The sequence below is a fragment of the Mustela nivalis genome (genome assembly GCF_964662115.1).
Source record: "Mustela nivalis genome assembly, contig: HAP1_SCAFFOLD_1890, whole genome shotgun sequence".
Lineage (NCBI taxonomy): Eukaryota > Metazoa > Chordata > Mammalia > Carnivora > Mustelidae > Mustela > Mustela nivalis.
In genome coordinates this window covers 53,793-66,362 of record NW_028134774.1, presented here as the reverse complement: position 1 = coordinate 66,362, position 12,570 = coordinate 53,793, and the positions used below count along the sequence as shown (strand labels likewise).

At 64.0% G+C, this 12,570-nt stretch overlaps 1 protein-coding gene across 2 annotated transcripts in view; it reads left to right on the top strand.

The window, feature by feature from the left end:
* AP3D1 (adaptor related protein complex 3 subunit delta 1) overlaps positions 1–11,990 on the top strand; it is a 36,753-nt gene extending 24,763 nt beyond the window's left edge. Inside the window, exons 16-32 of one of the 2 annotated variants that reach the window (XM_082750811.1) lie at positions 17–162; positions 407–548; positions 1,207–1,278; positions 1,960–2,035; positions 2,463–2,665; positions 3,094–3,167; positions 3,253–3,448; positions 3,786–3,845; positions 4,267–4,380; positions 5,329–5,475; positions 5,809–5,865; positions 6,485–6,674; positions 6,949–7,037; positions 7,118–7,203; positions 7,659–7,780; positions 7,873–7,952; positions 10,961–11,990. In XM_082750811.1, the coding sequence (XP_082606937.1) occupies positions 17–162; positions 407–548; positions 1,207–1,278; positions 1,960–2,035; positions 2,463–2,665; positions 3,094–3,167; positions 3,253–3,448; positions 3,786–3,845; positions 4,267–4,380; positions 5,329–5,475; positions 5,809–5,865; positions 6,485–6,674; positions 6,949–7,037; positions 7,118–7,203; positions 7,659–7,780; positions 7,873–7,952; positions 10,961–11,056 (1,950 nt within the window). In that variant the 3' untranslated portion in view covers positions 11,057–11,990. The remainder of the gene's footprint in view (positions 1–16; positions 163–406; positions 549–1,206; positions 1,279–1,959; positions 2,036–2,462; positions 2,666–3,093; positions 3,168–3,252; positions 3,449–3,785; positions 3,846–4,266; positions 4,381–5,328; positions 5,476–5,808; positions 5,866–6,484; positions 6,675–6,948; positions 7,038–7,117; positions 7,204–7,658; positions 7,781–7,872; positions 7,953–10,960) is intronic. The other variant, XM_082750810.1, reaches the window with a different exon arrangement.
* Positions 11,991–12,570: the final 580 nt, after the last annotated feature.

Sequence of the window (12,570 nt, the reverse complement as noted above, 5' to 3'; positions counted from 1 at the left end):
CCTGTGGTCCCTTCAGGCTTCCTGCATCTTGCAGCTGGTCAAGCACATCCAGAAGCTTCAGGCCAAGGACGTGCCAGTGGCAGAAGAAGTGAGCGCCCTTTTTGCAGGGGAGCTGAATCCGGTGGCCCCCAAGGCACAGAAGAAAGTTCCAGTTCCTGAAGGGTGAGCTGCGCAGCGGGCCAGAGGACATGGGCCAGGATGGCGGACAGGACAGTGAGAGCAGAAGTGCGGTGGGGGCGTTCCCCGGCGTGTCTGTCCCGGGTGGCCGTGGTCCCGAGTAGCCGCTGAGCCTTCATGTCATCGTCTCCGAGAGGACGGGGGTGCTCCCGCCTTGTGCGTGACCCGTGAGCGTCCAGCACTGGGCGCACAGGCCGGAGCTGCCCTGTGACCTCACCGTATCTTCTAGCCTGGACCTGGATGCTTGGATCAACGAGCCGCCCTCGGACAGCGAGTCTGAGGACGAGAAGCCCAAGGCCATCTTCCACGAGGAGGAGCAGCGCCACGTCAAGCAGCGGCAGCCCGAGGCCGACGAGGAGGAGCTGGCCCGGGTGAGCCCCGGCTGTACAGTGCAGGGCGTCTTCCCCCCGGGGCCTCCGGGGCTGATGGCCTTGCCCAGAGCCCACGGGTGCTGTGCGCAGGCCTAGCAGTTCGGGCTTTGGGGCTGTGCTTCTCCAGGGAGCACTGAGCTACCCTCTGGAGCCTGGGTTGGGTTTTGTTGAAACACGAAGTGGCTTCTCTGGAGCACAGGGCGTGCTGAGGGGGCCTGCCCGGGTGTCTGGGGCTGCTGCTCTGCGCCGCCGGGCTGTGGGACTTCAGCGTGCACCGTCAGCCTGCAGCAGAGCAGACGCGCCGTGACCTCCCCTCCCCCCGGCCCGCTGTGTCTGGCTCCTTTGTTTCTGGATGAGCGGTGCCCCCCAGAGCCCTTCCCCCGACCCGTGCACAGGCCGAGCCTTCAGACGATGTGACCTGCCAGCTCGGCTCTTTGGAGCTGAGAGGCCTCCTGTGGCTCACCCAGCCTCTCTGAGTTCCTGTCCTTGAAACCGGAGATGGTCGCCCCCACGTCCTGGAGTCATTCCTGACCTCAGTCCTGCGCCCGTCGTGGTCTTCCTGTTGGCTGAGGGCTGACGGTGAAGTTCTGTGGTCTAGCAGGGAGGGTGTGTGTCCCACGTGCGTTCATGGACGTGCACTTGAATCCTGTCCCTGCAGCGTCGAGAAGCCCGGAAGCAGGAACAGGCCAACAACCCGTTCTACATCAAGAGTTCCCCATCCCCCCAGAAGGTATGACTGGTTCCAGGTCGTCCTCTGGAGACTGTTGTCCCCCACAGCCCCCAGGGCCCCATCCACCCTGGGGAGGACATCCAGTTCCAGCTGTGGGGCAGCCGCCTCACTGTCCCGGTCGCCCCACGTGGCCCCGCTGCCGGGCAGGTCCTGCCCACGATGTCAAGGCCACACACCGTGCCAGAGCTTGACCCATGTCCTCCCCACGCTGGGCTCCCCCGGGCCGGCAGGGCTGCATACGCGCGCTCGGTTCCCTCTTTGGGATTGCCGGGTCACCCCGTGACTCTGCTCAGCCTTCTCAGGGCCTGCAGACGGCCCCCACCTGCCACGCACGCCCTCGCCGGCTCGCGTGGCGTCCGGCTCTCTGACTCTGGCTGCCGTGGGAGCCACCAAGTGCTCACTGGGCTCTGGTTTGCATCGCTCCTCTCAGCTGAAGCGGGGACACAGCCAGGAAAGGCGGGCGGAAGCTTCCCCGAGGGGACTTATTCTCGGTGACAGACCAGTCCCGCAGTCTGTAGGGAGCCACACTGTCCCCCCCAGATACCCCTTGGCATGTGAGGGCCCCCAGTGGGATCACACACGTCCCAGGCCATCCACGCGTTCTGTGCTGGGCCGTAGCTGCTGCACACATGTCCCTTTCTGTCATCTGTTGTGCGTGGTGACACCTCGGTGCTTCTCCAGCGGTACCAGGACCTGCCAGGCGTGGAGCACATTCCAGTGGTGCAGATAGACCTGTCGGTGCCCCTGAAGGTGCCAGGCAAGTATCAGCATGGGCCCTGGCACCCAGGGAGCCCCTGTTGGCAAGGGGGTGGCAGCCGGGTCCAGTTCCCAGGTGGCATCAGGCCTGGCCATGCCTCCTGCCACGCACGCTTTCGGCTGGACCTGTGCTGCCACCTCGGCTGCGGTAGGTCCCGGCTGAGAGGGTTAACAGGGGTCAGAGGCCCAGGGCCCAGGGTGCCCCCTCATTCCTTCCCTAGGCCCCAACCCCCCACCCGCCCCCACTGCGCTGGCCTGCCCGTTGGCATTCAGAAAGCCCGGCTCGCCTCCCTCTCACACAGACCACGGTGGGCTCTCCCCACTGAGCCCCTGGGGGCCCCCTTGCCCTCACGCGGCGCTCGGGGCCAGAGGCGATCCAGCCGATGGCAGGGCGGCGGCCGAGCGCCGGGTTCTGTGCGCACCCGCAGGGATGCCCGCGTCGGACCAGTACGTGAAGCTGGAGGAGGAGCGGAGGCAGCGCCAGAGGCTGGAGAAGGACAGGAAGAAGAAGAAGAAGAAGGACAAGGAGCGGAAGGGCCGGGCGCGGCGCCGCGGCTCGCTGCTCTCGGAGAGCGACGAGGACGTCGCCCCGGCACAGCAGGTGGACATCGTCACCGAGGAGATGCCGGAGGTCAGCCCCGTGGGGCGCCCCCACCCTCGCGCTGTGGCAGAAAGCTGGCTCCCTCGTCACGGGCTTTCTCTGCCCGCAGACCCGGAGAGGGCTCTTGAGCTGTGAGTGGGAGCCCACATCCCAGCCGCGGGTCCTGCCCCAGATGAGCTCTCCTCTCCGGCGTGGGCCTGGTTACGATTTTATTTTCTGAGAGCGAGAGGGAGAGCATAAGGAGGGCAGGGGCAGGGGCAGGGAGAGAGGCCGACTCCCGGCCCAGCGGGGATCCTGACGTGGGCCTCGATCCTGGTACTCCAGGGTCATGACCTGAGCCGAAGGTAGTCGCTTAACCAGCTAAGCCACCCAGGCGCCCAGGTTGTCCCTTTCTGAGAAGGGGTTGAAGGGTTCCACGGACCTGTTGGGCTCGGACACAGCGTTCGTCTCTCCCTCAGAACGCTCTGCCTAGTGACGAGGACGACAAAGACCCCAACGACCCCTATAGGGCCCTGGACATCGACCTGGACAGGTAAGCGCGGCGGGGCCAGGACTGCTCCCGGGCCGTCGGTGTTCTCTGTGTCCCTGTCCCCTCACTCCGTGACCCGCCTGCCCAGGCCCCTAGCTGACAGCGAGAAGCTGCCCGTCCAGAAACACAGAAACGCAGACACCTGTAAGTCTCCTGAGAAGGAGCACGTCCCCGTCACGGAAAAGAAGCCCAAGAAGCCCAAGAAAAAGGAGAAGAAGCTCAGGGAGAAGGAGAAGCAGCCCAGGGAGAAGGAGCGGGAGAAGGAAGGGAAGGAGGAGAAGGCGGTACGTGGCCGCGGAGCCCCCGCGCTGGCCGTCCCGTCCGTCTGTCCGCCTGTGTGGGCGCCGGGGGAGGGCTGGGGCTCGTAAAGCAGCGTGGACCTGTGGGCCGGGCCGCTTTCTCTCGGGCTGCTGTTGGGACATCGGAGGCTGCTTGTTCCAGTGGACAGTGAGCTAGGAGTGCCCCGGCCTCCGGCCCTGACGTTGCGGTCGGCGTGCCGCGCGCGTGGGTCGCAGAGCTGAGGCCGCCGTCTGGTTGGGGGTGGGAACTTCCCCCGCCCCCCGGTGCCGTCTGTAGCCTGTCCTGCTGTTTAAGCCCAAAGCCTCTCTTTTGTGGTTTTAGGGCGAGGACTTGGACTTCTGGCTGTCCACCACGCCGCTGTCTGCTGTGCCCCCGGCCCCAGTAAGAGCTCCACACGGTCCTCCCCGGGTTGACGGGGGGCACGAGTGTTCACCAGCCTCAGTCAGTTTCCCTCTCTGAGGCGTTCAGGGATGTGGGATGTTGGGGCGCCCTTGCACAGACCGGCCAGGTCCCATGCCTGTGGTCTGGCCCAGTCAGTGGCCGTAGGAACGGCCCTCAGCACGGCCTGGGCTCCTATGCCGGACGTGGCCTCGAGCTGTTGCTTCCTCTTAAGGATGGGGCCGGGGGGCCAGGCTTAGGCTGCTCACGGGACCTGCAGCCGGCTTCGGACCTCTGCCAGCCGCTCTCACTGCCCGGTGGCCACACGCCTTGCTGCTGACCAGGGAGGCTGGGTTGGGGTGTGGGGGTGGAGGACGCCCGGGCCCGGCCGCCCGCCTGAGTCCCCCCGCCCGGCTCCCCGTAGGAAGAGCCCGGAGCAAACGCCGTCATCGCTGCCGCTCAGGAAGAGGGTGAGGAGGCCAGGAGAGAGGAGCCGGCGGGCGAGGCGGAGGACGACGACGAGCGCGACCCCGAGAAGGTGGGAGCGGTGCCCGTGCCGGCGGTCAGGGAGCGGGCTGCACGGCCGCGCTGCACACTCGGGCCGGTTGCCGAATCCCGTGGGGCAGTGGGGGCTGCTGGGGCCAGGGCGGGTTCCGGTCGGTACGCTCTGGGCTTTGGTTGTCACGACAGTTTTGCTGTCACTCATATGCGATAGAGGTTGATTCTTTAAGGTGTGTGGTTCAGTGGCATTCAGTGCGTCCACAAGGTTGTGCCATTCTCTCTAGTTCCAGAATGTTTTGTTACCCAAAAGCAACCCCGCCCCCATAAGCCATCACCCCCCATCCTCCCCGGCCCCACGAGCTCCATTCCCGTCCATGGAGGAGCCTGGTCTGGATGTGTCACGTGTGGACTGTGTCTGGTTCCCTCCCAGAGCATTGTGGGCTCAGGGTCCCTCCCTGGGGCAGTGTGTCAGGGCGCCTGGCTCCTGTCCACGGCCGAGGGACACTTCTGCGTGCGGTGGACATGATTTGTGTCTTCACTCTCCCACTGAAGTTTCTACCTTTCGGTTGTTGCGGTTCGTCTCCTGTGAATGTGGGCGGGCAGGTTTCTTCGTGGACGTGTGTTCTCTTCGGCTCGGGTGCAGTGGGGAGCTGGCGTCTGGGTTTTTACTGGTCTCCCTGTGGGTTGTGCCTGTGGCCAGTGACTGTCCTGCTGAGCGGTGGGCTTTCAGGTCCTCACCTCCATCCCATGGGCCTGGGGCTTGTTACTCTGTCCGCTGTGCCGCGGGCTGGTCACTCCGTCGGCTGTGCCACAAGTGCTCCTGAGCTTGGCTCACGGGTCCCACGTCTCAAGCCACATGCCACACGAGGGGTGTCGCCGGCTGGGTCTGCAGCCTCCTGTGCCCCCGCAGCCTGGGCTGTTCCTCGCTGTGGGCGCCAGTGGCCAGAGAAGTCTGGGAGTTGACCCTGATCGTGTTTTGTTCCAGAAACCTTCTAAGCATAAGAAAAAGAAGCACAAGAAGGAGAAGGAGGAGAGGTCAAAAGACAAGAAGAAACCCAAGAAGAAGAAACCTGCCAGCGACGGGGCGGCAGAGCCCGTGGAGAACGGCGCTCTCGACGAGGACCCTCTCCCGGTGAGGGGTACTGCGCTCGCCTCCCATGGGCCCGGGGCACCCCGCAGCTGGGCCGAGGCTAGGAGCCGCGGGCAGCGGGGCCTTGGTGGGCACGGGTGGGTGAGCCCCAGGGGCTCTGGCGTCAGAGAGGCCGTGCTGTCGTGTGGCAGGAGTCCCTGAGGTGCGGGCCCATGTTGGCCCGGGGCCGGGGGTCTCCTTGCCCCCGCCCCATTCTCACGGTCCCAGTGTTTCCCATCCGGAGCCCTTGGCACAGGTCAGGACAGGCTCCATTCTGTGGGCGTCTGCCACCTGCAAGTTCTGTCTGGCCAAAGCTGCGTTTTGTTTTGTTTCCAGCCCATGTCCAGCTACTGCCTCTTGGCTGAAAATTCCTACATCAAGATGGTGAGCAGTGTGGGTAACTCAGAGCACGGGGCTGGAGCAGACTGGGGTCCTTTCTCTGGGTGCGTGGAGGCGGCAGTGGGGTCTTGGGGGTAGCGGGGGCCGCGAGTGCCTCTGTCCCAGGGCTCCTGCTCCTAGAGCCTCCTGCCCGGGAGCCTTTCCAGTGGGGGCGGTGCACGGGGTACTTTCGGTGGGTGGGCCCGAGGGCCAGCGTGATGGGCAGAGGCCGGCAGAGGATGTGGGAGAGCGGCTTGAACCGCAGCCATGCCAGAGCCTGTTTCTTGTTTGGGGATTTGGGGAGTTTTGCTTCTAGGAGGTGATCTGCGTTTGCCCAGCAAGTGTGGGGACGCCTGGGTGGCTCAGTGGGTTAAAGCCTCTGCCTTCGGCTCAGGTCATGATCTCAGGGTCCTGGGATCGAGCCCCGCATCGGGCTCTCTGCTCAGCAGGGAGCCTGCTTCCTCCTCTCTCTCTGCCTGCCTCTCTGTCTGCTTGTGATTTCTGTCTATCAAATAAATAAATAAATCTTTAAATTAAAAAAAAAAAAAAAGTGTGGCTGGCCCTCCTCGGGCCCCTCGTGCAGGCCCGGTAGCGGGCCTGGGGGGCACAGGCTGACCCCGACCTTGCCCCGCAGACATACGACATCCAGGGAAGCCTGCAGAAGGACAGCCAGGTCACTGTGTCCGTCGTCCTGGAGAATCAGAGCAACAGCTTCCTGAAGAACATGGAGCTCAGCGTGCTGGACTCGCTCAACACCAAACTGGCCCGGCCCGAGGGCTCCTCCGTCCACGACGGGGTCCCCGTGCCTTTCCAGTTGCCCCCAGGTGTGCGGGCCGCCGGCAGGACACTGGGCCGGGGGGGGGGCCTGGGGGGAGGCCGGGGGCTCCTGCTGGCACGACTCCTCTGCTCCGTCCTGGGGACTTCCCCACCCCCGTCACCTGCTGTCTCTCAGGAGCTGAGCCCAGTTTTCTGACCAGGGTGGGCAGCGCTGAGAACAGGCCCTGGGTGGGGTCACGTCCCTGCCACCTGCCAGGGTGCGGGACGGCAGCTGGACGCCGCCCCACGCCGCTCTCAGGCCCGCACCTTCCCCCTCCCCAGGCGTCTCCAACGAGGCCCAGTTTGTGTTCACCATCCGGAGCATCGTCACGGCCCAGAAGCTCAAGGGGACCTTGTCCTTCATCGCCAAGGTAGCAGGGCTCGAGGTGGCGTCGGGAGCGCATGGGACGGTGCCCCGCGCCCCGCTCATTCTGTGCGCCCGCTCCCGCAGAACGACGAGGGCTCGACCCACGAGAAGCTGGACTTCCAGCTGCATTTCAGCTGCACCTCCTACTTGGTCACGACGCCCTGCTACAGGTGCGCCCCTCCCCGGCCCCCACCTGTGTCCCGTCACCCGCTCCAGGTGCGCCCCTCCCCGACCCCCACCTGTGTCCCGTCACCCGCTACAGGTGCGCCCCTCCCCGACCCCCACCTGTGTCCCGTCACCCACTCCAGGTGCGCCCCTCCCCAACCCCCACCTGTGTCCCGTCACCCGCTACAGGTGCGCCCCTCCCCGACCCCCACCTGTGTCCCGTCACCCACTCCAGGTGCGCCCCTCCCCAACCCCCACCTGTGTCCCGTCACCCGCTACAGGTGCGCCCCTCCCCGACCCCCACCTGTGTCCCGTCACCCGCTCCAGGTGCGCCCCTCCCCCCTCCTTGTGTGGTCACGACACCTGCTCCACGTGCGCCGCTCCCCACAAAGGAAGGGACCACCGGAGGGGGCTGGGCAGCCTGCCTGTCATCGGCCTCTGTCTTGTGTCCTTCCCACAGTGATGCCTTTGCCAAGTTGTTGGAGTCTGGGGACCTGAGCATGAGCTCAATCAAAGTCGATGGCATTAGTATGTCCTTCCAGAATCTTCTGGCAAAAATCTGTTTTCATCACCATTTTTCTGGTAAGAGATGGAACGTGGCTTCTGAGGCTGGGGTGGCAGTGCCTCTGCTCCCGGCAGGCCGGCTCCGGCCTCACCCGCACCCCCTGTTGCAGTGGTGGAGAGAGTGGATTCCTGCGCCTCCATGTACAGCCGCTCTATCCAGGGCCACCACGTCTGCCTCCTGGTGAAGAAGGTGAGCCCGGGCCCGTGCGGAGGCCCCCTTAGGTCTCGGCGTGTTGCCGGGGGCCCAGGAGCCCGCGTTCAGGGCACCGTCCCGTCTCCTCGTGGGAGCTGGGAGGGGCGCCCTCTCCTGCGTCTGTCTTGGGAGAGGCCGTTCAGAGGTCCCGTGCTTCTCGAGCCTTCCCTGGGATTCAGCGGGAAAGCCGGCTGGGCGGGGGCTGCACCAGGCTTCTGTCTGCGGTTCTCGGGCTCCGACTGGTGCCGGGCCTCCACTTACCTGCTCCCTCAGGTGAGCCCTGGGGGGGGGGGGGGGGTCCTTCACCTGAGCTGCCAGCCGACGCGGAAGGAGTCTCTGGCGATTCTCTCCTTTGTGTCCGAGGGGTCCAGGGCGGTGCCTTCCTCGTTCCTGACCTTGGCAGTGTGTGCTTTCTCACTTTTTTTGGCCATTCTGGGGGAGAGGCTTATCAGTTCTGTTGTTTTTTTGTTTTGTTTTGTTTTGAATGACCTTTCCGGGGTGCCTGGGTGGCTGTCATTTCAGAGTTTGTCTCTTGATCTCAGCTCGGGTCTCAATCTTGCTGTCAGACGTTCAAGCCCCACCGTGGGCTCCATGCTGGGTGTGGAACCTACTTCCAAGTAAAACAAAACTATCTTTTTTAGAAACTTTGCTGTATTTTAAGCATTAAGTAAATTTTGTGGAGTTCTGTTCTTTTTCTTCCTGCCCACTTTTGGTGTATTTTGCTCTCTTGTACATTGGTTTAGGCAGAAGCAAAGACTTTCCTTCTCTCATTAGGGTTTGATCCTGTATCTTTCCCTCGAAGCAGCTCTTCAGCTGATCCCCGCAAATCTTTATGTGTTCCATTTTCATATTTCGGTACAGTTCCCAACATTTTCTGATGTCTGTTCCCACGCCTGTGACCCAGCGTTTACAGAGAAGCGTGGTGTGTTTGGGTGGTTTTCTACTGCTGATTTCTAGTTTGGGGCCGCTCCGGTTGGAGGGCGCATGGCTTCTGTTTGGGGCCTTGGGAAGTGTTGAGGTTTGTGTTCTGGCTGCGGGCGTGGTCGTTTGTGGTGGGTGGCATTCCATGGGTGCGTGGAGGTGGTGAGTGCTGTGCCCACCAAGTGCACCACCCCGTCGGGTCCAGGCACCCTGCAGGCAGTGTCGCCGGCTCCGTGGATGCCGGAGTGAGTGGCGCAGGCTTCTCTTGCCTCGTGCCGTCAGGACTGGCTCTGTGTGTGCTGGCCGGTGCATCGATGGAGAGGCGTGGCGTCCTGACCCACAGACGCCTGTCTTCATCTCTCGGGGTTTACTCTGCCACCCGGGGCTCTGTTCGATGTCAGAGAGAAAACCCCTTTTGCCGTCTTGTGATCCGTGTCGACGTGTGTCTGTCTCATTGGAAGGCGGCTCGCACGCGCTGTCCACGGCAGCCACGGAGCCCGTGCTGGGGTCTCCTGCCTTCTGCCCCGTCCGCCCCGCCCGGTTCTGCTCCGCCCTCCCCATCCTGTGTCTTGGCTCAGCGCCGGCCGGCCCAGCGGTCTCCGCGGTCCCCCAGCACGCCCTGGCCGTGCGTGCTTGCAGGTCCTTCCCCAGGACCAGCGTTGCTGACCTCACAGTGTTTCGAGTTCACGCAGCCACCAGGGCGCATGGCTGGCGGAGTCGGGGGAGCACCTGACGCTTGATCTCAGGCTCACGAGTTGGAGCCCTGCAGTAGTAGAGATGACTTAGAAATAAAACCTTTCCCCAGAAAAGTGTAGAGTCACGCCACTTGCTTTTGCAGCCAGGTATTGCCTGCAAGCTCCCCGGCCCTCGCCCCGTCCTAGTGGGAGGACGTGGGGTCCCGCTGCCCTGCGGGCTTCTCTGTCAGCGGCGACCACTGCTCGGCCCTCTAGCTGCTGGGAGTCTGCTCGCTTTTTTGTGTTTGCATTTTCACACGTTTTGCAAAGTCTGGGAAGTTTTCAGCTAAGTCTTTTACCTAAGTCTTTTCTCGAGGGGGCTCAGTCATTTGAGCTTCTGACTCGTGGTTTGGGCCCAGGTCATGGTCTGGGGGTCATGAAATCAAGCCCCACCTCGGGCTCTGCTCTTGCGGGGGAGTGACTGATTCACCGTGAAGATTCTCGCACTCGTGCGCACGTGCCTGCGTGCGCTCGCTCTCTGAAATCATTTTGTTTTTAAATTCTTTCTTGGCACTGGGGCCTTCGTACTGCCCCTGCGGTGTTCCAGTGACAGGCGTCTGGGACATGTGTTCCCGTCCCTGCTCACGCGCACCCTCTGTCTGTCACGGGGCGGGAGGTTCTTGAGATCTTGCCTTTTTGCTGCTGAGATGTTCTGTTTTCCTGTTTGTCTCGATGACACTGGGGGCTGCTCATGGGCCTGCAGTGGACGGTCCCACGGCTGCCTCGTCCCAGCCTGGCCACTTGCACTGTTTTCCACTGGGCTGAGCCGGGGTTCCGGATCTTCGGATGCGGCATGATTCGGGCCCATGCTCATGCCGGGCAGGTGTGAGCACAGGCTGCAGCTGGCGGGGCTCTGGCTCCGGCGCATGTCTGCCCGCCCGCCCCCGGCCCGCTGGCCAGCGTGGCCCGGCCGCAGTCCCGCGGGATGTGCGCACCGGAGGGCGACGTCCGTGCATCGTCCGTGCTGGGGAACCAGGCCGGCACCTTGTGAACAGCTTCAATGGCTGCTTTCCCCACCGGCCTTTCGGGATCTTTGAGGTTCTGGATGCTCCTCCAAGGCCCCCGGCAAGGGTGTGGGGTTTGCTCATGGATGGCCCTGTGCTGCCCAGCCCCGCACGGCACCAGATCAGGGTTATCCGGGGCTGGTCTCGATCCTCAGTCCACCCCAGGCTGCCCCACGCCTCAGCCGGGCTCCTCCCTCATCCACGGTAGACTCTGCGTCCCCCTGGGGCCCGGCCTCGTTTGGGTTCTTAGAACACTGAGCAAGGCGCTGTGAAAAAGCAAAGGACGAACATACTGTCGTGTTTTTCATGTCATATTTCAAAATTCTGTGGTGGTTCCCGTTTGCAGGGGGAGAAGTCCGTGTCCGTCGACGGGAAGTGCAGCGACGCGGCGCTGCTGGGCAGCTTGCTGGAAGAGATGAAGGCCACGCTGGCCCAGTGCTGAGCGGCCGCTGCCTCGCCCTCGCCGGGACGGGGCGCCTCTGTTGGCCGGGCGAGGTCACGCGTCGCGTTGATGTATCCTGTCGGCGTTTTTACTTTGACTCTTTGCACTCTTTGGGGAGAAGCGCTGAGGCCGCCCTCCTCAGGCGGGGCCTGCGGTAGCGACGCTGCCTGGGTAGCAGATGGAACCGCCGTCCGGGCTGCGGGTGCGCCGTGGACGGCGCCGCGTGGTATATCCTGCTCCCGAGAGGCCCTCCGAGGCCCACGAGTCCTCCAGGTGCCCTGCCCGCGGGCACCTGCTCACTGCAGAGACACTCCTCGCCCTCCCGGCCGTGAGTCAAGACGCCTGCTGGCCAGAGGGTTGTGCAGGCTGCTGTCTGTCGTGTTCTTTGCGCCCCACCACGTGTTCGTGTGTCGGACTGGGGGGCCGCCACCCGCGGTGGGGGTCCGGTCAGAAGCCCCGATGGCGCAGGACCCGACCCTGCTGGTTCACGGTGTCCCCTGTAGTGAGCTGTGTGTCCGTCAGCAGTGTTTGGTGAGTGGTGGGGCCATTGGGGATTCCAGGTCCTTCCCGTCACCGAACGCTCCACAGGGTGCCCGCCGCCGCCAGGAAGACATACTCCTAGGGTGGCCCGGCCCCAGAACGTAGCCCACGGAGCGAGGCACGGAGACCCGTTCCGCGCCTGTGAGGCGCTGCCTCAGGGCAGCGGGGGTGGGGGACGGTCCTCGCTGACGTACCTTCCTCCTGATGCCCACGGTCACTTTAGCATGTAGAGTAACCTCTTCCGGAATCCTGTGCCGTGGCGCTAGAACGTCAGCACTGTGTGGCGTGTCATGTGAGGATCGATTCGCTGTCGACATTCCCAGGTAGAGGAGAGACGTGTCCCGCTGCTGTAATGATTGTGTGTCCAGATGATCCAATAAACTTGTGAAACAGACGCTTACCTGGTGGATGTCCTGAGCCCGTGTCCGCGCGCCTGGTGATCTCCAGGGGAGCCCCTCCCACCCAGGGGCTCTGGACAGTCCTTGAGCTGCCGGTGGCCCGTCCTACCCATGCGCCCGTCCCCTCGTGATGGAGGTCATGTCATCGCCGTACACCCCAAGCTTGGGCGGTGTGGCAAGGAGCCGCCTGACCCGTGGGCTCCAGGAGCCGCGCCGGCGATGCCCCGTGGATGTGCCCGCGCTTCAGGGCACCTCGCTAGCGAGCGGCGCGTGGGTGAGTGGCAGGACGGCTACTGCGAGGCAGGTCCCACCTGTGTTGGCCTGACCTTCCGCACGCCCGCAGGCCTTACACCGCACGGACAGGGTCCGTTCAAGACCAGTAAGGAGGGGTCAGTGGACGGGCAGCCAGATCAGCTCGAGCTTGAAATCGCTGGCGGGAGATCACGGAGCCTGAGCACACATGGGCAGACCCGCCGGCCGCCAGCGGCCCCGCTTGATAATACGTCCAGAAGCACCAGCCGCGAGGCGTTCTCGCTCTTCTCAGTGGACAGAGTCACGTGTCCTGTGCCGTGCCAG